At 40.8% G+C, this 25548-nt stretch overlaps 1 protein-coding gene and 1 long non-coding RNA gene across 4 annotated transcripts; one reads left to right on the top strand and one right to left on the bottom strand.

Annotated features, from left to right (window-relative positions):
* Window positions 1-1158, bottom strand: LOC127480328 (uncharacterized). The gene is made up of 2 exons (XR_007907831.1): window positions 1045-1158; window positions 1-438 (listed from the first exon to the last, which is right to left on the bottom strand). It is a non-coding gene; the product is annotated as an uncharacterized LOC127480328 (long non-coding RNA).
* GALNT15 (polypeptide N-acetylgalactosaminyltransferase 15) lies at window positions 437-25548 on the top strand. Of its 3 annotated transcripts, XM_051808294.1 has the most exons (11): window positions 437-604; window positions 810-1355; window positions 6576-6742; window positions 7459-7663; window positions 15876-16043; window positions 16642-16759; window positions 17540-17734; window positions 20320-20451; window positions 21542-21643; window positions 22496-22636; window positions 23527-25548. In XM_051808294.1, exons 2-11 carry the CDS (start codon window positions 811-813, stop codon window positions 23671-23673), a joined length of 1920 nt encoding a protein of 639 aa, XP_051664254.1. In that variant the 5' UTR covers window positions 437-604; window position 810; the 3' UTR covers window positions 23674-25548. The 3 variants fall into 3 exon arrangements, with proteins under 3 accessions (XP_051664254.1, XP_051664253.1, XP_051664255.1); XM_051808293.1 differs by having other exon boundaries at window positions 437-1355; XM_051808295.1 differs by lacking the exon at window positions 437-604 and having other exon boundaries at window positions 1210-1341.

Genomic DNA, 25548 nt, shown 5'->3' with positions numbered 1-25548 from the left:
TGCACTCCATCTTTTATTCACTTTATAAAATTCTTGCTTCTTGCTCCAAGCATTCTCAGTCTAATACAGCTACTCAGAAGCACAGCAATCGATGGTGTGCCCTGATTTCTTTTCTAATACAATGTTTTTTTTCTTGTATTTCACCTCTTACAGCTTTTGCAAAGTTTTGATTTGATAGGACAAGCACAGCGAGGGCATTAGGACCAAGAGAAAGACACACACATTGCTCTGTATTATGTCTGGCAAAGTGCTTCCTGACTGAGTGCCGTAGTTATGTGTGAAACAAAGTCACGGACCGACTAGTTCTCATCTGTTGATCACAGTTAAGTTAAAGCCTCTGAAGGGAGGAGAGCTGTCAGATCTGCTTTCAGAGATACAGTGCTTCAATCTAGGCAGCAGTTGGAAACTTTGAAGAAGCAGGATCTATCTGGAAGGAAACTATAAGAAACGGGATTTCTTTTGACTTAGAATTTTAAAAGGGAAAAAAATCAAAGCTTTAGTTACTCTTTTAATCAGCAAAATATGTGCTTTCCTAACTAAGTTGGGACTCTGTTCAATAAAGGATCTACTTTATTTCACTGGATCCATGCTACGTTTTACTACAGTAAGTAAAATATTAATAGCAATGTTATTTTTTTCTGTAAATAGAGAGGAAAGCATGAAACTGCATCAGTGAAATGTGAGGGGAGCAAAAAAATCCTCTTGGCAGATAGTGAAAAACAGGGCTTTTGTGCAACCCGAGGACTGGAATCTGAGGGAGATCGAAGTGATATTTAACATGACCATCTGTATTGTTTTGTCACCAACAGCATGTTCTTGAGGAAGAAGTGCAGATATGGATCACGTAAGCTGCAGTTTTTCTTGTTGTTTCTGATGCTGGGTTTTTTGCTACTGATGGTTACAATGCTGAATCCACCACCCAGCAACCAGAGCAAGGAAGGGACTTTCCAGCCTGTGGAGTTCAACCCCCGGGAAGGGTATCAGATGGACTTTGCGGAGACCCAAGAGATGCTGGAGACCCAGGAGGAGAGCCAGCAGTATTACCCTTTGGATGGTCTATCGCCTTTCATCTCCCTGCGGGAGGATGAGCTGATCGTGGCCGTCGTGTCGCCCCCGGGCAAAAGGAACCACAGCAAGGCCAGGAAGGGCTATCGCGTGGTGAAGCAGCAGAGTAGGCGGCCAGAGGGGAAGGCGGAGGGGGACCCCGAGTCCCTGCCGCTGTCCCTACCCCTGCAGGCTGGGGAAGGGGCTGCTCCGGGGGAGCGGCCGCTCGGCCTGGAGACCCACGGCTTTAACGAAGTGCTCAGCGAGCGGATCGCGCTGCGCAGGGACCTGCCTGAGGTACGACACCCGTTGTAAGTAAAATACCCTATTCACTTCTGGGGGAAAACCTACCTCGTTCCGCGCCGCCGCGCCCACCCCCCCGCACCCCTCCGCCTCCAAATCCCGCGTCTTTCCTATCAAACTCGCCGCTCCGGGTCGGGAGAGCGCTTTTCCCCGCGCGGCGTGGGGAGCACCCCCCGTTCCTCAGAGGCAGGGGCGCTCCCGCCCTCGCTCCGGAGGGGGTTCAAGCCCTCAGGAACCGACGGGCGGCAAAAGTGGAGGGGGGCGCGGGGTTGGGGGGCGCAGCTACGGCTTCCCGAGTCAGAAAGAAAACCACAGCCCATGGTCCCCACCCCAGCAGAGCCGACCGCCGTACCGTGTGCGCGGCTGCGCCGCCTCCCCCCGCCCCGACCCGGCCCCGCGCCGCCCTGAGGGAGAGCGGGCGGCAGCGCCCCCTCCCGGCGCCCTCCGCCGCCGCAGGTGCGGGCGGGTGGCAGCGGAGGGAGAGGTGCGAGCGGATGTCTGTCCGTCTGTCTGTCCGTCCGTCTGTCCGTCTGCTGGGGCTGGAAAGGGAATCCGCGCCGGGATGTCGAGCGGGAAAGGCGGCTGCCCTCCTCGGCCAGGCCCCGCGCTCAGCCCACGTGTGCCGGGGCTGTGATGGGCTACGGCCTTGCCAAGCGATAAAGCAGTCGGGAGTTGGGGCTTTCAGGTCTTTTAGAATAAAAGCGACCCAATGGTCACATATCAAAATGGACCCGACCCTGAGCTGGTGCGGCCTCACTTTGAATACTGTGTGCAGTTTTGTGCACCACAACATAAAAAAGATATCGAGGTATTAGACAGTGTCCAAAGGAGAGCAGTGAAGATGGCAAAGGGCCTAGGGCAGAAGCTGTATGAGGAGCAGCTGAGGTCATTTGGTCTGTTCAGCCTGGAGAAGAGGAGACTGAGGGACCTCACTGCAGTAACAACTTCCTGGTGAGAGGAAGAGGAGGGACAGGCACTGATCTCTTCTCTGTGGTGATCAGTGACAGGAGCCAAGGGAATAGCCTGAAGTTGAGTCAGGGGAGGTTTAGGTTGGATATTAGGAAAAGGTTCTTCACCCAGAGGGTGGTTGGGCACTGGAACAGGCTTCCCAGGGAAGTGGTCACAGAACCAAGCTGACAGAGTTCAAGAAGTGTTTGGATGATGCTCTCAGGCACATGGTGTGACCCTTGGGGATGGTCCTGTGGAGGCCAGGAATTGGACTCAGTGATCCTTGTGGGTCCCCTCGAACTCAGAATATTCTGTGATTCTGTGACAAACATTCCTGGAAGGCAGGAAGGTGGAGATCGGTGTGTCTGACCAGAGCTGCCAGCACCACCACAAGTGGCTGTAAGGCCACTGCCTTACATTTGGAGCCTGGATACTTGAAAGTCAGTTGTCCCAGGAGCCCAGGAGGGGCAGCTGATCACACTTCTTAAAAAGGATCTGAGGTGTATCTACTATCAAGCTGCCCCAGGGGAGGTTCAGGATATTAGGAGGAATTGCTTCACAGAAAGGGTGATTAGACATTGGAATGAGCTGCTCAGGGAGGTGGTGGAATCACTGTCCCTGGAGGTGTTTAAGACTGGACGTGTCACTCAGTGCCATGGTCTCACTGACAAGGTGGGTGATCAGTCAAAGCTTGGACTCAATGACCTAAGAGATCTTTTCCAACCTAATTGATTCTGTGATATGCTTCCTTGCCCAAGGAAGAGGGAAAGGATGTGGGTGGGTATCTTTATTTCTTGCCTTCTGTAATGAAAACTATTGTAGCTTTCCTCCAGGACATAGTGGAAAGATGCAACAGAAAACATTTTAAGCAAGACACAGAATAATTTTGCTTTCTAGTGTTCATTTTCACATGTTTAAAGGCAGCTGGCAGCTACAATTTAGGGGACAGTCTCAAAGAAAGAGAAATGAAACAGTGTTTTCTGTACTTGGTGACTAGGTTCAGTGTTAATTTGGATAATTCCATTAAATAATGAGATGCTGATATTATTTCAGTTATTTTTTGGCATGCTTCACTGGCAACTCTTTCAACTATGTAATGTTCAAAGGAGGAATGACGACCCTGGTTTACTGCCTGTGATGTGAGCCAAAAAACAATTTTACTTTGGCAGCTGAAGGGCCATCCAACAAGAGACAGGTTTAGTTAATACTAATCTCGGTAAGATTTAAGCCATGGTCTCAGAGCTCTTGGATGGATTTTGCTGTCTGACTAGTTACAGCCTAAAGAGCTCTCAACACCACAGCTCACAAAGCCCTAACTGAAAATTCAGATCTCAACATCTGAAGCTGATCTAAATCCAGACCAGAAACCTGCAGCAGAGGTATATCTCTATGCCAGTCCTGTCCTTTACAGCACAGCACACAAACCACAATGGTATTTTTTAGGTGTAGTTTAGTCTGGGGGCCTGGATCACAACTATGTCAGTCCAGTTTTACACCAGTGTTAAAACGAGAGTGAACCAGAATCAGACTGCGTATGTCTCTAATCCATTGGAGTAGTGTTGTTCATAATAATGTCTGTTATTATTTAGTTAGAGGGAAGCCAACCAGTTAGAGATGTTTCAGTGAGTTAGTACCATAGACTAAGTCTCTCTAATTTTACTTGAAATTGGATGGGAAATTCTTCACACCAGAAGAGTACTCTGAGGTACTTCCATCCCTTCATACTTTTTGCTGCTATCAGGTGGTCCAGCTGCAATTGCCACCCTCCTGGGACACCACAGTCAAGCCTGCCATTGTGACTTTTGTGATGGGTGTTCTAAGAAGGTCGCTTGGGCTTGAGTGTCAAACGTATCCAGGCAAAAGAAACTCACAATGTATCTACAAAGGTTTTAAGTTTCATTAAAAAAGTATAGCTTCCACTGGAGTGCTGTTGGGAGCTGAATCTCAATGAGACATTTTCCTGAAGGTGAGTGGGAGTCTATGCCTTTGCCATGTCAGAATTGCTCTCTGTTCATTGCTGCATGTGACAATTCCTTGTTTTTCACAAATTGGATTAAATCACTATGTCTCATATCAGTCACACTCCTGATTTTTTGAAATGCCAATTTTTGATGGACAGTCTATGAAACTGCTCCAAATTACAGGGAAGGTATTTCTGTATACCAGTACCCTTTTGAATTTTTCTGAAGATTAGATATCTATATTGCAAGCCTTTGCCAATCTCCATGGCAACTAAGCACTTGCCACCAAGGTTATGTATTCAAGTACAGTTATTTTCAATTCTTTTTCCAATTAAGATTTCACACAGCCTTATTTTCTTGCTATAGCCACACTACTAGCAACAAGATGTTGTACTGTTACGGTGCAAAATATAGGTGCTAATATCTGTAGAACGTTTCTGATTAGAAGCTGCTTGGTAGTAAAAGGACTGCATCAGATCTTCACTTTTCTTAATTACCTCTAGATTCTTCTGCTTGAAAATATTCACTGCCAAGTCACGAGAGTATTCTGTTCTCCATCCTGCTGAAAATAGAAACAATTATCCCATATGAAATTGTGAGGAAGCAGCATTATTGATTACAGAAAATTAGTAGACCAAGGACAACATAGATTTATTACAGTGCACAAATCATCAAGAAAATCTACCTGTCTATAAAAAAAATTAATATGAACTATTAAAAACTATAACAAATTATTACAATTGTGCTCATTTAAAATTTATATTTCCAAAAGTGTATCTATAATATTCATTTATGTGTACTTGTAATTAAATCATTCAGACTACGGATTCTCTTAAATGATTAGCAGCTTTGTGTCTGTATAGTGTCTAGCAACATAGGGCCTCAGTCCATGAATGGAAGCACTAAATAAAATGGTAATAAATGGAAGCACTAAGTAAAATGCTAGTAAACATAGCAATATTAAAATTATATCCCTTACATGAGTTTCTCCTAAGTAGCTAATTGTTTAACAACCACTGTAAAACCTGTATAGTGATTTGCTTGGTAATACAAAAAAGCTGAAATAACAATGGGCCACACTCAACCAATTCTGTAATTCCTTGAAGTTCTTGCTGTTGGAGATTAAATGAGTTAGGGCACTGAATGACTGTTACTTGGGAAATGAAAATATTTTAAAATGCGTGTTCTATTGTAAGCAAAGCAGATATATAGACACAGTCTTTGCATTTCTGCCAGGGGCATTGGAAGGCATTTTCTGGAAAATGTGCCTCTTCGTGCCAGGATAGCATGTCCTATGTCTCTGAATTAGGACTGGTACATCAGAAAACACTTTGTGTCATGAAGGCAATTTGTAGGTCCTTTGCTTACATTTATGAAACAGCCACTGTTTGGCGAGGGTTTATGGTTTTCATGTGCAGTTTCTGTGAGGATGAAGGGAAAGTGTTTTTCATCTTTAAATGCTTGAGTTGTCAAAGTAGCATCTAATTCATGGTAATTTTGATGGAAGTTGTTTCAAAGTCATGGGTGAAATCTTGGCCCTGTGGAAAACTGAGGAGCCATAGGCTCCAGCTGCAGTCTGGATCATCTCTAGGAATGCCATACACTGACCCACATAGCCAGGTGTCTTGCAGTAGGTTGTGTTAGTACCTGGAGTTGTAAAGTAATAGCAGAAAATGGTATTGAGAGAATCTGCCCAGTTGTCAGCCTCATTCATCAGTGACTCATTTTCATTGGAAAAAGCAAAATTTATAGTGAAAATACATTTACTTTCTTAAATATATCTGTCTTTGTATTCATGATCCATGTAGGGATCCATTTCTTTCCTGTAGAGGACTGAGATGTTGTGTTTATTCACTAGGATCTTGGTCACGTCTACTGCTCAGTTGTTAGTTTTAAAGGTACTGCATTTCAGTTTGCTCTTTTCTCTGTTACTTGAGAAAATGAGGAAATTGGTAGAGGCTGACTGACTTGCTTTATCCCCCTCTCTGCTCTGTCTAATTGTCTTTATGGTTTTTCTTTGCTCTCTGGACCATTTCTATTTTGAGCTCTGTTTTTTGAGGTAGCCAGAGCAGAAAACAAACTATCCCAAAACACAGGAAAACTTTTCTTTTTGTATTTTAATTTTTATAGTGTCATTCCCATGTTTTCACTTTGTATTCCAGTTTGGGACACATTAATACTTCCTTTTCTTAGAACTAAGCTGAGATCTTAAACTGCTTTCCGTTCCTGAAGGTTTAAGAGTTGCTAACAACTTTGCTCTGAGAAAAAAGTAGCCAGCTGTACCAGCATTTCCAGTGTCTTCCTCATTTGATCCCGCAGGTGCCTACAGCAAAAGTATGACTCCAGTCTGCCTACTGCAAGTGTCATCATCTGTTTCCATGATGAAGCCTGGTCTACTCTGCTGAGAACCGTGCACAGCATTATGGACACAGCCCCAAAGGCCTCCCTCAAGGATATCATCCTCGTTGACGATCTCAGCCAGCAAGGTAGCCCCTATTTCTCTGTGTGTAAAATTGCCCTCTTTTTTCCAAAGCTTCGGGGAAGAAGCTGTCCTCCTCCAAGAAGTGCATGAGGAGAGTAGAAGGCAACGAGGACTCTCAGAAAGAGAGCTAAGCAGAGCCCAGAGCTGGCTCCCAGATTTCACTCTTCCATCCTTAGAATTCAGCCTTTCAACTTTGAAATATGCTTCTTTTTCTCCCTCATCATCTACAACCACTCTGAAATTTCTTACTTTAAAATAAGATCACAGTATGCAAATCTTAGTTTTCCCACTGGACCAGATCTGCTGCCATAATTTCCAGACTTGTATTTTGGCTGAAACATAGAATGGAAAACTCCACAATGCTAAAGTAATCCAAAGTGCTTGGGAAAGCCAAACACCTGTAGTACGTCACTGTGATCTGTGTATTTTTTTTAGATGATGAGAACATCCACCTTTTGCTGAAAACAGGAGAGGAGGCTATTAAGCTTCCCAAAGGAATAACTTCACACCTAGTGAATCTCATTTTCCATTAGTCTCTACTTCCCTTTGACATTATGCCGCTGTGGAAATATTTGGAACGTGGCCTACTTGGCCATTTAAAACAAATGCCCCCAAAACATTTTACCAGCAAGAAGTAGCATCTCCTACTACTTGTTGCTTTTCTTTAACAAATCTTGAATCAAAGCTAAAACATTTCAGTGACTGTTCTGTTTCTGACAGGGCCCCTGAAGTCAGCTCTGAGTGAATACATCTCTAAGCTGGATGGTGTGAAGCTCATCCGGAGCAACAAGAGGCTTGGAGTCATCCGGGGTCGGATGCTAGGAGCTGCACGGGCAACCGGTGATGTGCTCATCTTCATGGATTCGCACTGCGAGTGTCAGAAGGGCTGGCTGGAGCCCCTCCTGGCCAGGCTCTCCAGCAACCGGTAAATATCCCTGTGGCCTCTGAGCAAACTGTACATGCTCATTTCTGCTGACAGAAATGTACTTGGAAAGTGTTGGGTAGCTTTTTTTTATCCTCCTTGGTTACCTTCTTGCTTCTGGTCACATTGCTTTTATTTTCTACCTTATCCCCACACGCATCACTCTGATATGTGGGAAGCAGGACAGGTCACACAGCTGTTAACCCTCACTTCACACACTTCAGTGTCACTGAAATGTCAGCGTTCGTATCCAGTTAGAGCTATGAGAAGGCTTCCTGGTGGTCTGAATTAAAAAGGTTGCACTCTCAACTTCTTTGCAAATGGGCAAACATCCACCAGAGAAACTACTGTGTGACTCCATTAGTTTTACTTTTTAGCTGTCTCAGTGATAAAGCCAAGAACAAAATTCTTTGTCCTCCTGTGCCAATTTGGCTATGTACAAATGTCACCCATGCCATTTCTCTTCTGCAGAAAAAAAACAGACTTCCTGGGCAGCCTAGACAGTTCCAGTTAATCACATGTACTTTCACTGACACCAAATTGACAGAGTAAGGTAGAGATTCATATTTCTGAGTCTTTCATATTTAGAGTGGTGCTTGGGCCTGCTCTCTAGTGAACAGCTGAGCTCATTTATGCAGTCCACAAATCCTTCAAAGAGATTAAAACTACTGCAAATGTTTCTAGAGTTACATGTCGGTAAATCCTTTATTAAAGGGACTTTTCTGAAAGAAAAATTTGTACATTAACTTGTCTATCATTACCCATAAACCACTTGGGAAAAGATTACCTGCTAGAGGGGGTAAAATAAAAAAAAAGTCCTTAAAACTCTTACCAGACCATTAAATAGTCACACTAAAGACCTTCAAAGGCTGTTCCCAGGCACTGGAACAAGATGCTTTTATGGCTTATTATGTTTGCTTATAAGAGAATTAATGTGAGTTTTTAGAAATTATTACATCATTTGAATGAAAACATTAAGAATACTGAAAGCAAGAGTAATGCTGCCCTAGGACATCAGGAATATTCTTTTTGAAAAGATTCCTCCTTGGAAAAGCAAATTATTTTTGTTTGCTGGCTAATTAGATGGTTTATTATGAATATACTTCATGATTCTTCTGCCTTGAGCTACAGTATATTTTTGATGTTCATGCAAAACTCCTGTGTGTTGATCGGTCCTTATTCAAGGGTGTATTGCTGAAATAAAGAGTTACAAAAAGTCTTCAGGAGAGCTATAGTGAAGGGAGAATTACAATGGCGAGAGAGAAGTTAGGACCCCACCACAAATGTCAAAAATTCACTGTCAAAAATTATCTTTGTTGAGGAAATGCAAGGCCACCAAATCTACTATCATTCCAAGATTCTGTAGCCCTGTCACCAGGGAGTGAGGAAGGAATTCTCTTCCTCTATAAGGCCCATATGCTCATTCACTCCTCCAGGAGAGCAGAATTTAACACTGAGTTAGCTAATGTCTAATTGGATTAATGAAGCAAAGGTGGAAGAGTGTTTGGATAATAGTATGGGCTACACCACCCCTTTCTTTATGCCTTATCAGTCATTGTGCCTGACCCTGGAAGGTTTGTCACTGCTAGTGGGGAGAACCTGTGACATTCTCCATTGCACAGGGAAGACAAGCTCTAAGGCATCTGGCAATCACTTTCTCATGCCGTCCCTCTTTCTCCAGCTGAAGAATGGTGATAATAACACTGACCTGATAAGGAGGTTAATTCATGATTTTTTGTAAATTGTTTGTAATGCTTGCATGGGGATCACCATGGAAATGTAAAGCGTAGTCAACTTGGCTTCATTTAGCATCTGAGGAGCTGTTAAATTAAATCATGTTCACTCCCTGAGACTACCCAAATGAGGAAAGTACAGTGAAAAAAAAGCTTTCAGTGTCTGGTGAAATATCCATCTTTCCTCTTCTTAATGTACCAATCAAGCTGTAACTCATGCACTTTTGCTGGAGAGTCAGGATGGGAAATTACTTATGTAGAGTGAGTGAGTTGTTTGCTGGCAAGGAAAAATGCAGCCCTTCCAAAGCTCAAACCTTTGCGGGAGCTTAAAGGATCTGGATGGATGTTTTAACTTTGAAAATTGTGATTAAGCCTAATTTTCTAGACTGCAGATCTACAACTATTACTGTGACCTGTCTTAGAATGATGCTGAGATCCTTGCCCAAACTGAGACCTCACTGTGAGTTGAACATAGAACAAGAGAGTTACCCCCAGCATTTAGTAGCCTGTGGAAATGACAGATAGGACAAATACAAGAAAAATTATTCCAGTTTTACAGGTATGGAAATATTTGACAGATATTTGACTTGCTCTGGGTGATGATATTTCATCTCTCTAAACGATGGCTTTATTCACTAACACAATCAAATATATTTTTCCACAAAAGTATTAAGTCTTTCTAAAATCATTGAACGTGCATTTATGGGCACCTTGACTGGGATTAGTTCTGTGAACCATACCTAACAAATTGACTGGGAAGCTGTGCATCAGCCTAGTATATTGCCTAGAGAATGGTTCAACGGTTTGTAAAGCATTCCTTGACATTTTGATTATTCAAGGATGAATACTGTAGGTACCTGGGCAATATTAGAAAACTAGAGCAGATGCCCCACAGATAATTTCATTTGACAACTGTTTGTGTTCCAAGCTAATTCCAGGTGAGTAGTATGGTGCATAGCAATGCAGCTCTGCCATTATTACAGTCATCTTTTGAAAGGTTTGCCTTTTCCAGGAGACTGCAGAAGACAGCTGCTATTTTGCATTCCGTCCAAAGGCAGTGAAAGGCAAAGGGAGCATATAATGAACTGTACCATGAAGCCTTGAAAATGTTGTTCCCTTAATCTGAAACCAGTGGCCATCATGCTGAAGCAGGATGATTAAAAAAAAAAAAAAAAGATCCAAAGAATGTTTCCTGAGAATACTCATGAAAGCAAAATGAACCTTGGTTGTTTCTTTGACAGGGAATTCCACATCTAAAAAAGGTCTGGGCACCATAACTGTGGCAGAGAGGTGGCTTGCAAAGGGGTAGCTGGCCCTCAGGACCTTTCTCCCACTCCTCGTTGTAAGGGTGTTTCCCTCTCCCTGCCTATACCACAGAAGCCCATAACATTATTTAAAAAGCTTATCTAGTTTCTAAAATTCCACTTAGCACCATGATTCTAGGTCACTAATCTTTAATGAAAATGCTGATAAACAGAATTGGAAATTAGCATAGCAGTGAAAAGGTATTTCATCATCTGTCTGCTCCCATTCAGGAGTAAATGGGAGCCTCAGCTTGCAGATACAGGAATATAAAACAGAGCTCTGCTGTCCAGAAAATTTGTCTGGTTCTGATTTTGTGGCAATATACTAGAGAAAAGAGAAATATTTCGCACCAACGATGAACAGCTCCTTCATCTCTTTTCATATGACTCCCCACTTTTCAGTGGCCCATATCCCAGCTTTTTGAGCTACAAAATACATAAGCCATCTGTTTTCTAACTTCTCATAGGCAAGCATGATGTTATCCATTCAGATCCCACACAACCCCAGCATGTGAGCATGCAAGTCCATGCTACTCTCCTTGTTTTGAAAACCTTCCATATCCTTCACATTTAACAGCCTGTTTCCTGGGATTTCTGTGTTTGCCTGATCCTTTTATATCCTCTATTTGTCAATAACATTCATTTCAAATTCAGTAAATGTTCTGCATTTACATGGTATGTTATGGGAAGATGTGCTATCTCTTTACAATCTTTCACAGTTAATCAGGATCAAAAGGTGACCTATTTTAAAGAAGTTGAGGTAAAGAAACTGAGGATGAGAATCTAAAACCAAAAGCAAATATTACTGCTAAACACAGGAGCAATGAGGATTTAGGTGCAATTCATGGCACAGCGCCCTGACTGTCCAGTGTAAAAACGTGTTGGTTACGCCTACAGATTTTGTTACCCCACATACAAATTTGAGCATTTTAGCAGAAAAGACAGCTTCAAAAATTGTTACTTTTTAATACAGCATTCCCTTTGCACTCTACCTAGCCAGGATTTGTTTAGTGCATAGCATATGAATAGTCTGTCTATTCAAGGAGACCCTTCGTATGCTCTGAGTTAGTCTGGAGTTGGTCTGTAGGGCAGTATTTAAGTAATTCTTTACCATTCCTGATCACTGCATTTTATCTTTTTATTAACCTTATCTAATTTCAAATGTTTTGCATTGCTAAGACTTCAGTTAGCCAGGAAGGTGCTTTCAGTGAAAGTGCAGCATGCTGTGGAAACAGCTCGGGTCCTCAGTTACTCACTGAAGTTTAAACTATGGGCAGAGACAGAGAACTTGAACTGCCTGGATTTCCTAGATATCTAATTTTTGCAAGAGTAATCCCCTCTGAAACTGAGGAAAATACATGATCTTCCTGTTTAGTTTTGGTGGTTTTTCCCTCCTTATTAAAGGGGGGATTTCAACAGATTAAAATCTGTTTCCTTCCCAGATACACAAAATTCGAAGTAAGTATAAGTCAATAAAAAACACTTTCAAAGAAAGTGTATCTAAAACTTCAAAACAGATATGTTAATTAAATCTTCCTCTCCTCATGTTACTTAATCTAAAACCAGAAAAGAACATAATGTCCATGGTGACTGTAAAGGGTCATGGGAAGACATTTCATTACCAATTGTATTTGGTTGAGAAATCCCAAACCAGGAAACTGTTCTTGTTTGGGTTTCTCTTTTTCATGGAATTGTGACCTTTTGTAGTTCATGTGCATTCCAAGCATTTGAAATATTCACAAATTCATCAAGTGGTTCAAAGCCTTGCTGCTAGTCGTATTTGAATTTCCTGTTTTTGCCTTTCCTTGGATTCCACAGAGTAAAATTAGCAGTAGTTTGCCAACGTTTCATTTCAAAGTGCTGAGAAGCTGCTGTCTGCCAGTTATGCAGTTAAAAACAAGAAGAGTATGTAAGAACATCTTCCAACTTTCAATTGCCTTCTTCTGCAAATTTGCATTTAGAACCATCATCTCTGAATATGCAGAAAACAGATTTTTTTTGTTTTTAAAGAAAATACCAACCAAAAAATAGGCAAACAGTGCTTGATTAAGATTAAAATTGGACATTAACCACTTTTCACGCAAGATAAAATTTCTGGATTTCTCTATTTCAGATCAGAAAGATCCTCCCAATTTTTAGTTTTAAGAAGGTGTGTTTCTATTAGTTTCAGCAGAGCAACACCAGTTTATATTAGGTGAAGATCTAGAATTCCTCTTACAAACATACTCTTGAAAAATGTTAATCTTGGCATTCTGAAAGAGTTACTAGATTAGTAGCTCTAGAACACAGTTATCAGTTTGCACTCTACAATTGTAGATTTTATTTTGTTCTGGTTTACTGTTGAATTTAGCCAGGGTAGAAAGTAGAATGGGACCTATTCAAGTGAGTTATTTTCAGCTGTCTTGAACACTGTAGTTTTTCACATCATACTCTGCAGATAGTTTGGATATTTGCTCGGTTTCCAAACCATTAGAATCTGTTATGTCATTACAGGTATTTTTCTTGAACAGCACTGAAGAATCAATGCCCAGTTACAAGAACTACTACTGTGGTACTTACTCTTGTGAGCAGTTGCACTGATACCAGAAGCATCATTGGAGTTTGGAGTTTTATAGTTGCAACAATTTAAGGTGGATCCAAAAAGAAGGACAGCTTTTAAACGGATGAAATAATATGAAAATGTAGGGTAGTCTGAAATCATCTAATCCAGAATATATAGGAGCATATCTAAGTATCTGCACTGTTTCTGTCCAAACTATTCAAGATCAGTTCAGTTCATGTGGTCTGGTCTTCATGGTCAAGGTCTTTTGAATGGTTTAATCCACATTGCCTCTGGCTTTCACTCAAATACTCCCTCCTGGTATTTTCCTCTTGACACTGAAATTGTAAAATAAACTACCCTGGGGTCATTAGTTCCTCGGTCCTGTCTGGATGAGAATGGATAAACCAGTAGCAATAGACAGTGTGGGTTTCAGCAAGTAGCAGCAAACTGAGGTGGGAAGTGTACAGCTGCAGCTACTCTCCTAACTAGACAGTGGTCAGAGATACTCAAACACTGGAGAACACAGTAGGCTGTGGAAATTACTATTACAGTGACTTTTAATTTCTGAAGTTTAGTCACATAAAATCCATTTAACTTGTTAGGTGGATTTTCCCCAGCATATCAAAGGAAAAATACCTGCTTATGTGAGTCCATCAGGACACTGTCTTTCAGTAACTTAGAAACAGTTTCCTTTCAGTGGTGTTAGTGAGTAAAACTTTCAGTAGAAAGGCTCCTGCTGGCTTAAGCACTAAGTGGTTTCTCCTGTCCTGGATGCAAAACTGTGTCACAGGGTTATCATTAAGAGAATCAGGGGAGGATATCAGCTTTATTATTTTTAGTACAATTTCTTTCCATTTCTTGATTCCTGCAGAGGGATGACAGCAACTCACTGCCTTAATGTATATGCCTACAAATGCTGCATGTGACTATAAAAGTTTATCATCTATTTATAAAACCAAATGCTTGTTTCTAAGAGTGCCTATTATTGCATATTACAAAGGATGGTTTTACATGTGAGCAGAGAAATATAATCACTTTTCTATTTTAAATCTTCCTGCTTTTAGCTTATCATAGGACAGTCTGCTTTTATTAGGAAATAAAAAAATAACAGAGTCATTTAAAAGAAATCCCCTTCATAGTTTGTCTTTATACAATTCACTGGCAATCAGTAGTCTCTGTTTCTCCATGGGCTTCTAAAATTCTCTACAGGAAATGTCAACTATGATAAAACTAAGTTTGGAGTTTCCCCCCACTCTGATACTGAAAAAACATTAATGACTGTAGAGGCAGAGAAGATATGTCAAGATTACGTTAACATCGCCCAGAGCTACCCTCTTTCTCAACTGGTTCTGGTCTTTGCTGTGGAAAAGTACAAATGCCTCACTGCACTGGAGACTTCTGAGATGTCCTTTCTTCATTAACAGTATTGTGTTTTAAGCAAATTTGTCTCAAGCGATTTCTGACCAACATACAAATTTTTAAAAGAGGAGATAAAAAAATCTACATTTTGCCCCAAAATCGACCATTTCATTTCTCTCTCTCTCTAAACAGAAGTTATTTTCTAGGAAAATAACTACTCAAGAATAATTTCCTATATGGACATTCCTACTCTAGAACAAGAGTAATTTTTTCCAACGTACTTTAATATCTCTTAAATATTACTGATTTTTCTCCAGAGGAACTATAGCCAAGCCCTTACACTGAGACCAGAGGCTATCCTTTTTGCATAACAGAGAAGAAATAGATAATGTTGTTCTTCAACGCTTTTTCCTGAAGTCCCTAATACCATTGCCTTTATACTATGACAATTTCCAAATGTGATATGTCATTGACCTGGAAACAAGGAACACTGAAGGCTCTTCTGAACTACCAGTTAATTCCAAGATGATATGCAAGCATGCTGCAAAATACTGACTTGTTTGCCATGGGGAAATGTCTAATGCCTCTTCTCAGACTAATCCAAATTTAACTCCAGTTAGAAAGGAATTGAAGGATTGCCACTTATGGTGTAATGGCTCTGTTCTGGCTCTTAAAAGTAGATTCTACACTGTGACAGTGCATTTGCAGGAGCATTTTAAGCTTGTGATAAAACACAAACAGAAACTGGTTTATGAACTCAATAATAGATGTTTTTGCAAAACAATCAGCAGAACAAACTAAGGATAAGTGCACTCTTCACTGGCCTGAAGTGACAAACTTCAGTTTATGTGTAGAGTGTTTGTGAAGTGTGTGGAACAGCTACAGAAAAATCAAAGGATGGTAAAGTGTGTGAGGCCCAAATCATCTTTTGTTATAAACTTTGCATCCATGCAGAGCCTGTAACATCAGAGGCTGGGGCCTCTGTGTGAAATAGCTTTATAAGAATTGTGATAGTTTATTCATAGCAAAATCCTGAATAGTTTTAAATGACAGTGCAAGGTACAGGGTATCAATAAATTATTGATCTTTACATTCTGCACAGCATGCCTCATGCCCTGAGCACCTGAGCTTCTATCAGCAGGGAAAATAAGAGCACTCAACATTTAGAGGAATGCTTATGCTCGACAGTGTCAAAGTGGAGAACTAATGTTTGCTAACAGAGTAGTGAACTTAATTTATGCTTTGGTTTGGGAAATAAATGCTATTGTCTTTTTCAGAAACAGTGTCGTCTCCCCCGTCATAGATGTCATAGACTGGAAGACTTTTCAGTACTATCACTCTGTGGGCCTGCATCGAGGTGTTTTTGATTGGAAATTAGATTTTCATTGGGAACCAGTGCCAGAGCATGAAGAGAAGGTACGACAGTCTCCCATCAGCCCTATCAGGTAACAGTCCATCAGACAATGCGCCTCCACTCAGCTCAGCAGCAAACTGTACAGTTTGGGTCATCTTCCAGCTCAAAGGAGAGATATGGTTACTTGCATATCCTCAGTTAATATTTTTGAAGGGATAGGGTTTTTGTTTACACTGTTTGTTTTGGCCCTTAGTAATTATTCTAACTAGATTGCAGTCATGCTTTCAACATGACCAATATTTTCCACACGTTGACACAACTGGTGTACAGCCTGACCAGACAAGGTGTGGAAGTTTGTAGGGAAAGCAAGAACAAGTCATAAAGAGTTAAAAGAGATGTCTTAATCATGATCTGTTTGTTTCTTTTTTTGGATGTACACGTATTCCACATTTCCCATTGTTCTGAGCCTTATTTGATAATTCAGCTCTTGACTCCCTTCCCCAGGCAAATCCTAGAATTAGACTCCAGTTATTCTTTCTTTTGGTTAGATAATCAATTCATTCAAGCTTATAGGAGCAGTATTCAATCATTTTTAATGCTATCTCTATGGAAACGGTGGGATTTTCACACTTCACATAATTCCTTATCCAAAACTCAAGGTGTTCACTTTCAAACTGCTTTCTACACAGGAGTCCTGTGGTAGCTGGTGCAGTGGTGGCCATGGATCGGCATTACTTCCAAAATACCGGAGCTTATGATTCTGACATGACCATGTGGGGAGCAGAAAATCTGGAGCTGTCTATAAGGGTAAGAACCTTAATTAAAACATCAAACTGTGGTAACTCTTGGGCTTTTAAGGAACTTAAATGAAAAGGCAAGAAGATATTTATAAAATAAATGAAGTGCAAAACTTATCAGGGTATTCAGATTAAAACCTTCTTTGCAGAAATCTATCCCCACGCTCTGCAGTCTGTCAGGACAAAAACATGCAGATGCTCTGATTTAGGAGCATTATGTCGGGAGAAGGAAGTTTTGTTGGCTATCAGTATCTGCCTGAGGACTGAGTCACTGCTTTTGGCACCCTCTGAAAGCTGCCTCTTCTATTTTGACATGTAACATGCACCAAAGGGAGAGTACCTTTATTTCTTTGCCAACCTGTACTTTTAATAACAAATTATTAATATTAAATCCTTTGCATTGATTTTTGCTGAATACAAAGAGTAACTAAGATTTAAAAGCAATGAAAATTGCAGGCATGAAGGGTGTGGTCTCTTTAATGTCCCAAACAAGAGAAGGTGTGCTCCCAGGTCCTTCCACTACACTGCACTGTTTGTGCACATTAAAACATAAAAGCATATAAATAGCCATGCTGGGTCAAACCAGAGGTCTGAATGCCCAGTATGTTCTCTGTGCCTCTGTATCTGGGGGACAGTGTATAAAGAAGAATATAATAAGGCTCTTGCTGTTTCCAGCAATGTGCAGCTTAGGATTTCCTGAGGCAGAGCCTAGAGTAAAGGAGCTTCTCCTTTTCAGATAAAGGTAATCCAAATAAGGTAATCTCCTTTTGTGCTTTCACCTGTGTTCCAGACCTGGCTCTGTGGTGGCTCTGTAGAAATTATTCCATGCTCCCGAGTTGGGCACGTCTATCGCCATCACGTTCCCGCTGCTTTCGCCTATGAGGAGGCCATTGTGAGGAACAAAATCCGCATAGCAGAGACCTGGCTGGGCCCATTCAAAGAGAACTTCTACAAGCACGACACAGTGGCTTTTTTAATCAGCAAGGTAAAGACATCTGTAGTGGTTTGTTTCTGAGGGAAGGCATGTGAGTTGAGGTAGGTGAAGAAGGTGGAATAGGGGTGGGGATGTCTGTGTGCAGTCAAACATTCAATGAGCATGGTGCTGGGGATGGACTTTTTATTAAACCTTCCAGTGGAAGAGCTGTCAGATCAGGAAGGGAAGAAAGAATATCCTCTCCTACAAGGCAGTGGGCCAACTTGTGAGCAATTTTGAATGAAAGTGTCATTCACCTTCCTGTTCCTTTAACAAAGCCATGCTTTTAAGGAGAAAAAGACTCTATTTTCACATCTTTTTCAAAGCTTCTCTCTCCTTGTCTGTGTTGTAGGTTTGAAATCCACTAGCCACATGTTTGTCAGTTGACTCACAAGGGTTTCAGCCTTGTACCCGAAAGGAGCACACTAGGCCAAGTCTTTTTAAATGGGCAGTTAGGTCCTTAAATCATTTAAAAATTTCCTGAAGGCTTTTCTTGTCAGCTCAGAAGCAATTTTCTGTACTAAAAACTACAGTCACCAATGATACAGTTTATTAGCTGTAAGCAGCATGACCTTTTGCCTGGGTTTATTCTAGCCAGAATACTTTCAGTACTTCTAAGTATGATGCTCCCTCAAATGATCCATTTTATTATCTCTGTGCCCAACACACCATAACATAAACAGCTCTTTTTCTATTTTTCTTTCTTTCATAGCCAATATTTTCAGCATGTCATTGCAGCTGGATGTCATTCAAAAGGCACAAACAAGCAATGACACTATTGCTGCTCAGCTGCAAAGGGCCCTGTGGGGATTTATTGCACTGAGAGAGTGAGCAGAGCAACCTATGGGCCACCACAAAATTCTCTGTGAGCCTTGACTGCTAATACTGCCCACTGCAGAAAACAACCCCTGTTAGGTTCCTTTATAAGCCTTCTCGGTTTATGATCTGAATCACATCTTGCACAGGATGTTCATGGTGTGAGCATTAAACAGATGAATAAGGCTCTTCCCAGCTCTCTGCTATTTCAGCCACCATCTCTTTTGCTCCTTTTCTTGTGTGGTTTGCTTATTTAATTTACAAGCACAGTTTCCTTTCAGATTGCTTTACAGGGATAATGATTTTCTTTGTGTTATTTACACCATTTATTCAGCATCAAATGCAGACTGTAACTAGTATGACAAAATGAGATTTACTGCCATTATCTTCTTCAGCCAAAGCAGTCTCATGAGAGACATCTCTTTTTAAGGGTAGCATTTTACTTTTCTCCTTCCCTTTTCCAGGAAAACCTCTTAGGGGACAGGGTTGTGTGGTGCTGAATTGCTGAACTTTGTTCTTACATTTATTGAATCTAAGACTGACACTAAACTATGAGGTTCTCTTTAACATATTGCAACTGTTGAGCATTGCCTATGCAATTTACAGGGGCTGGCAAACTGCCACATAGCATGACTGATCCCTGCCTTTAGAAGCCCATACTTTGCCCTTGATCTCCAAGGCCCTTAATTTGTCAGTGTTTTCCATGTTGCAAAGTCCTTTTTATGGATGCAGAGAAATAGCTGGTCTGAGGAAAAAGTTATTCACAGGCAATTCTTTGCTTATGTTACCAATCCTAATTTTTGATGTAGAAATCCAGACCAGTCTCCTGGAATCCCATCCCAATGGCATTTTTAAAAAGTAGAAGCATGAAGGGGGGAGATGTATTGCTGGAAAGAAAGAGGAGAAAGACTCTTAAGGCTTGAGAGATGTTTTTAATATTTGGGCACCGAGAGACTTAGAAAACTGTTTTGTGTGGTTTTGAAGCTGAAGGATTAGACACTTAACTACTTAGAGTTTTCAGAATCCTGTTAGCCATCCTCAGTGCTAAATACCCTCAAATATTCAGACTGTTGGTTCTTTGCAGTGCAGATGCCCGTAACTGCACCAAGGATTGAAGGCATTTGTCCTTTTGCAGAACAGAGGAAGAGCTGATATTGTGTATGTTTATAATTCGAGAAAACACAGAAATCATAGGAAAGGTTTTATGCATTTATAGCTGCAAAACAAATTTGTTTACTAGATTTAGTAACTGTCAGATAATATATTTTGGGCTAAATTCTGTCATCACTTATGCCCTCTGGTCATGAAGGACTGACAATAACTGCATAATCTGGGCTGTTAAAGGCCAGGAAATTGAGTTTTACTCAGAGGGACAAATTCTATACTGAATGACAATCCAATACAATACCACTGAATTTCAGTGCAACAAGTGTCAAATTTGGTCTTGACTTTTTAATATAAAAATATGACAAAGACTGACTTATCTTGCAGTATAATAATCATTTTTAGAGGAAATACTTATTTTCACAATGTATGCTAATTCTGAAATATTTACTTCTCTCACAATGCCAGACTGTGGCTGTTTTAGCACAAAGTTTGAGAAACGCTATAGCTGGACTTCCTCCTTTGCAAGAGATATTGATAAGAGACATATATCGATATCTGTAACATGTAGGCTAGAAAAGGTGGTAGAAACAATTCCTATTTTCACTCCTAGCATCTCTAACACAAATACACTAGTAACCTTGTTGCTCTTATGCTTTCTCCCTTTCTCCACAAAGGCAGAGAAGCCAGACTGCAGTGAGCGCCTCCAGCTACAGAAGAGACTGGGCTGTAGAAATTTCCAGTGGTTTGTATCAAATGTGTACCCTGAACTCTCCCAACCTGGAGACACGCCAAGATTCTCTGGCAAGGTAGGAGAAAACATCCTATAAAAAATGATCAGTGTTTTTCATTGTTCAAAGACTCCACTGTCATTTCTGTGTACTCAGGGAGCATAGAGTGAGTGAGAGGCTGTTCCTGCTTCGAAACTTTTATTGTCCAAACAGACAATGCAACAAGGGTGGGAGGAGAAAGAAAAGGACAGAGACAAAGGGCTAGCACACATCTCACATAGATGTTGAAACACAGCCAGGAACTGAACCCAGATTGTCTGACTCAGTTCAGTGTCACAGCTCAGAGGATCCTAGGTTTTTAAGGTGCTATTAGTAAAGGAAAAGAATTGTGTTGCCTCATGCAGATGGCAACAGCAACAGCAGCTGATATATCTCTGTGCTGATCCATGTGCACAAAGAGAAAAAAGCATTTCTTCAGTTCTGCGCTTCTCCCAAGGACAGAAGTGGTAGCAATAGCAGTTCCTTGGCTGACTGTGTACAGGGGGCAATATTCTCAATGTTGTTTGTTGGGTTTTTTTAAAATAACTCATAGTTGATAATTATAATTCATTAAATATTAATTTATTCCCAGCAGCCTTAACAGAAGGGAGTTTCCCCCCAAAAGGCAACAAGGTCTACTTATTAATTCACAGTCTGCTATCTGGAGCTGGGTTTTACTGTGTCCTTTTACTATTTTGTCTGCTCTTTATTTTCCAAGTTTGCTTGAGAAGAGTGCAAGAACCGAGTGTAGATGACAGAAATTGTCACATGTTTCTTTTCTTTTGGAACATCTTGGGTTTTTTCTGACTACAGTGTCCGGTTGAAGTGCAATTTTCCATTAGTATAAAAAGTTCGAAAGATTTCTTTTCATTATCATAATAGTTAAAACCAGAAGTGGGTATCTCCAATTTAAACAAAACTCACTGGGTAGCACTGACCTTTGATGAAACTGTCTTTTATATCAGATCAGTTTGCAAGATCAATATTCAAGATCCAGGCTGGAAAAAAGTAGTGCCTGAATTATGAACAAAAACGTATCATAAAGGGATACAATTACAAAAATGTTAGCTGAAGGATATTTTGGTTGTATCCAATTGTGAGTTATGTCAGTATAAATCTTTACTTACAGCTTTACAATACTGGTGTTGGCTTCTGTGCAGATTACAGACCTGGAAAAGCCACTGCAGAAAGCTCTATCAAACTCTCACCTTGCAGTGACAGTCTCACCCAGGTAATGTATACCTTGAGTATACAGGCATTGTGTCAGATCTAGGGAACCATCCTGAAGACAGTCACTCCAACGTGTAAGTAGCTGGGTTGACACTGGTGGAAATAACTGATGTGTTCAGAATTAGGCATATGTTAAGGTAATGACGCCCACGCTTCTGAAGATGAGTAATTTGAAAAATGGCAATGTTTCATGTGTCACTGATAGACACACTTTGCTCCAGCAGACATCATTAAGTGCCTATTTGTTTGGTGTATTTGGTCATGTCTGGGGAACAGAAAGCCTGTGAGTAAAAAATACATAACAGTTCCAGAATAATGGGAATGGGTTTCCCCCATTAGTGACTAAAACTGGTTTAGTGTCTAAACTGCAGTGTAAAGCAGGAGGAAAATTCATGTAGACTCCCAAACTGAAATTAGTCCAGAAAGTTCATGCTTTAAGAGAAGCCAAACCAATGTAGACTGACTGCAGATATTTATTCCAAGTCCCAGGCAAGTTTTCCTGCTCACACTGAGCTCAGGGTGAGCTGCAGGCACATTTCTAACTGCATTGTGTGAGGACACTGCCAGAAACACCCTTCTATTCAAATATTTATTAAACTAGAAAATTATATTATAGGATGGGTTTACTTTATACATAATTGTAGTTCATAAGGCCTTTTCTTAGGTAAATAGTTATGCCAGAATTAGCTAGCAGGGGGGATTGCTTTGAAGGGTCAAGGTTGTTGGGTCTCTGTCACTCATGTTTGGGTTGCACCTTAACAAACATGTACAGGAAATTGTTTTTGGAATTAGCATTTAGAAATTAATTGGGATGTCTGTCCATCATTGTTCAAACAAACCCTCCCTCTTCCAGCACTTTGAATATAACGGCATGAAGGAAATCCGGCTTGGTTCTGCTCCACTGTTTTGCTTTGATGTCAGACACGGGAAGGTTATCCCTCAAAACTGTACAAAGGAGACAGACAACAGCCACCAGCACTGGGATGTCCAGGAGGTCAGTAGTGTCTCTGCTGTGAGGGAAAGGCAGCTGATGGTGACTGTGGGATCACTGGGTGATTTACAGCATTCATGTGGGGAAGGGATGAGGTATTTGAAGGGCAAGTTTCACTTCTGTACCATTTTCAGCCAGAAAACTTAGGATGCCTCTTGCTCATTTACACTATATGAAATACATTTCGTTTAGAAATACAAAGTACAGAGATCCTAACTTTATTCCTATGTCCTTGTTTTCACTGTTTGTCTTATAGGATAGAATCAGAATCAGTGGTTGTGAAAATAAGAGCAGGGCAAATCTTTGCTGACTTCTTTTGGATAGAGAAAGGGTCTGGGAATCCTGAACCCTCCCAAATGAGAGCTCTTTGTGAGGAGCTCTTAGTGGGAAACATTAAATTTCCTCCTGTACTGTAAGAGAAGAGCAATATCAGAGGAATTCAATATTATTCAGTGGACTTCACCCAGCAGGAACTCCTCTACAGGACTGAATAACCTCATGCTCTGGGACAGCCGGAAAACAGCAGTTACTGTAGTTGTTGGGATGCAGAAAGCCTCTGGGACAGTTCCTGCTGTAATTTGGTTTGATTCCTAAGGGAAGCACTGTGAAATTTTGTGGCCGGTAGTAGTGAGGCTGATGCTGATGACAATCTGTAGCCACAGGAAACAAATAGTGGTGGAAAAGAATTCTGCACCTACCACTCCTGTCAGCTTCAAAAGGAACTATGCATATTTACCATGCTCTGAGCACAAAGTTAAACCTACTCATTGTGTTTGGAGTAATACTTAAAAATATTTGAACAACAAGTCCTTACTGGTGATCTGCTGTATATAAAAATTTTCTAGCTTTATTTTTATTTTGTTCTTTCTTTCCCTTCTTCTCTCACCTTGTAGAATGGAATGATTGTCCACATCCTTTCTAGCAAATGCATGGAGGCAGCAAAGAGTGAAGATGAGATGGACTTGTTTTTGTCTGTGTGTAACAAGAACGCAAATCAGGTGTGGCAATTTGAACATTCCCATGGGCTACATCAGAGATGACTGACAAGTCTCTGTGGAGGTCGAGTCTCCAAAATTTAACATTACTTCTGCTTGGGATTTAAGATGCATTTCCTGCATGGACAAGAAAGATGTTTGTGTTTGCTGTAGCATGCAGGGAAGTTAGGAAGGTCTCTTATCTAAAAGCCTGGCTCCTGATTTATTCAGCTCTAGCTAAAATTTCTATTTATTCTGAGAAGCAGGGAATAAAGAGACTGAGCACCAATAGATTCTCAACTCTGCTATTGCAGAAGACAGTTAAGTTTGCCCTTTGAAACAACATGGAAAATTGGCTTCCAGACAGCCTGTCTTCAGCATATTCTGTGACTTCGGAGGATACAGGAAAATTAATGTTTGTGAGACTTTTGAAACTGTAAGAGGAAGCCAGCCAAACCAGGATAAGAGTTTAACCTTGTTTAACAGTGCACTCGACTCATATAAAAAAAAAAGTAAGTTTTATATGTATAAGTAGTAGAGGTTTCCACATGTAATAGCAAAAACTTTGTTTTCCAACTAGCCTGAGTCAAATTTCTACCCTCTATGAGATTACACAGAGCATAAAGTAGCACTTAATTAGGCACTAATCGACTTGGAATACTAACAGTCCTCAGCGTTTGGCACACCCTTCCTTAAATCCTTAGTCCACAATCTATTTTGGATGGGAGAATGAGACTGAAAAAACAACTTTTTGTTTTGTTTTAATGACATTTAGGAACAACTCCTGAGGAAACTTTTGTGGTAGAAAGAAGGGTAACAGCTTAGGTTCTCTGCTTATTTGCAGAGAATTATAAGCAGAATTGGTGGCATCCATTTGCTCTTGTAAAGCCATGGGCTGAGTTTATTATTATTATTACAGTAACAGAAGTGCTGGCTGAAAACAGCAAGTGAAGGGAAACAACAGTTTTCAACAGTGGCTGCCCAGGAAGAAAATACTGGTGCTTGCTTCCATTTGCTTGCAGCCTCAGTTAAGTCTTTCACTCTGTGAGTTTTAGCCAAGAAGGAACCGTAGATTCTTGCTGTCATGGCTCTCCAGGTTGGTCCTCAAAAGACCAAATTTCCTAGAGAAACTTCTGTAGAGCCTGCATTGCTGCTGACCTGCTGTCTTTCAAAGGGGTGAATGAGAGTTGAGGTTAGGTAGCAAGAATGGTCTCACACAGCATGCAGTAGCCAAGCAGACTTCCACTTTAGTATTTTGTTAGGGTACTTTCAATTTTGGAGTTAAAATCAATAATGATGACACTTCCCAAGAGCCAGCTGAGACAGAACAAAGATTTGGGAGTCTTCGCACATCAGCATCACACCCAATTTATAGTATAAATCAGTCATGATCCTAGGTATTTATTAAAGGGGGGGCATCATTAAGGAAATTTAGTTATGTTTTGAGATGCTTTTCAAGAGAAAAAATTGTGGTGTTTTTTTTTTAATGTACAGCACATTGTTTAGAGAAAGGAAGGAATAACAGAATATTCTGCTCAGAGCCTTCCAGTCACCTGCTCTTGGTAAATCATAATAAACTGATATTGAGCATATAAAATTGGTTACAACAGAAGACACAAAAATCACGTTTGCAGTGTTGTCCAAAATTTTTCCCAGTGTCTGGTTCCCTGTCTACTTCAAGTGCTACAAATTCCACACTATATTCAGGCATCACTTCAATCATCCTGATTATTACTCCTGCTTTCTTTGATAGCATCAGAATCTAATACTATTGCTGCAGTGTTGCTTAAAATTTCCTGTGACATTCTTAAAATGCTTCAACTTTCATCTGAGAAGATGGTAGCAACCTCTTCCAGAGCACCAAGTGATCCCTGACCATTGCCCAAATTTAGGGTGAGAAGAGAGAATTTTTTAAATTGCATAAAAGCTGAGTAAAATGCT

Source organism: Manacus candei, unplaced genomic scaffold (assembly GCF_025592945.1).
Source record: "Manacus candei isolate 608988 ecotype Guabito, Panama unplaced genomic scaffold, ASM2559294v1 h1tg000072l, whole genome shotgun sequence".
Classification (NCBI taxonomy): domain Eukaryota; kingdom Metazoa; phylum Chordata; class Aves; order Passeriformes; family Pipridae; genus Manacus; species Manacus candei.
The sequence above is the reverse complement of the archived record's forward strand: the minus strand, read 5'-3'. Positions and strand labels throughout refer to the sequence as shown.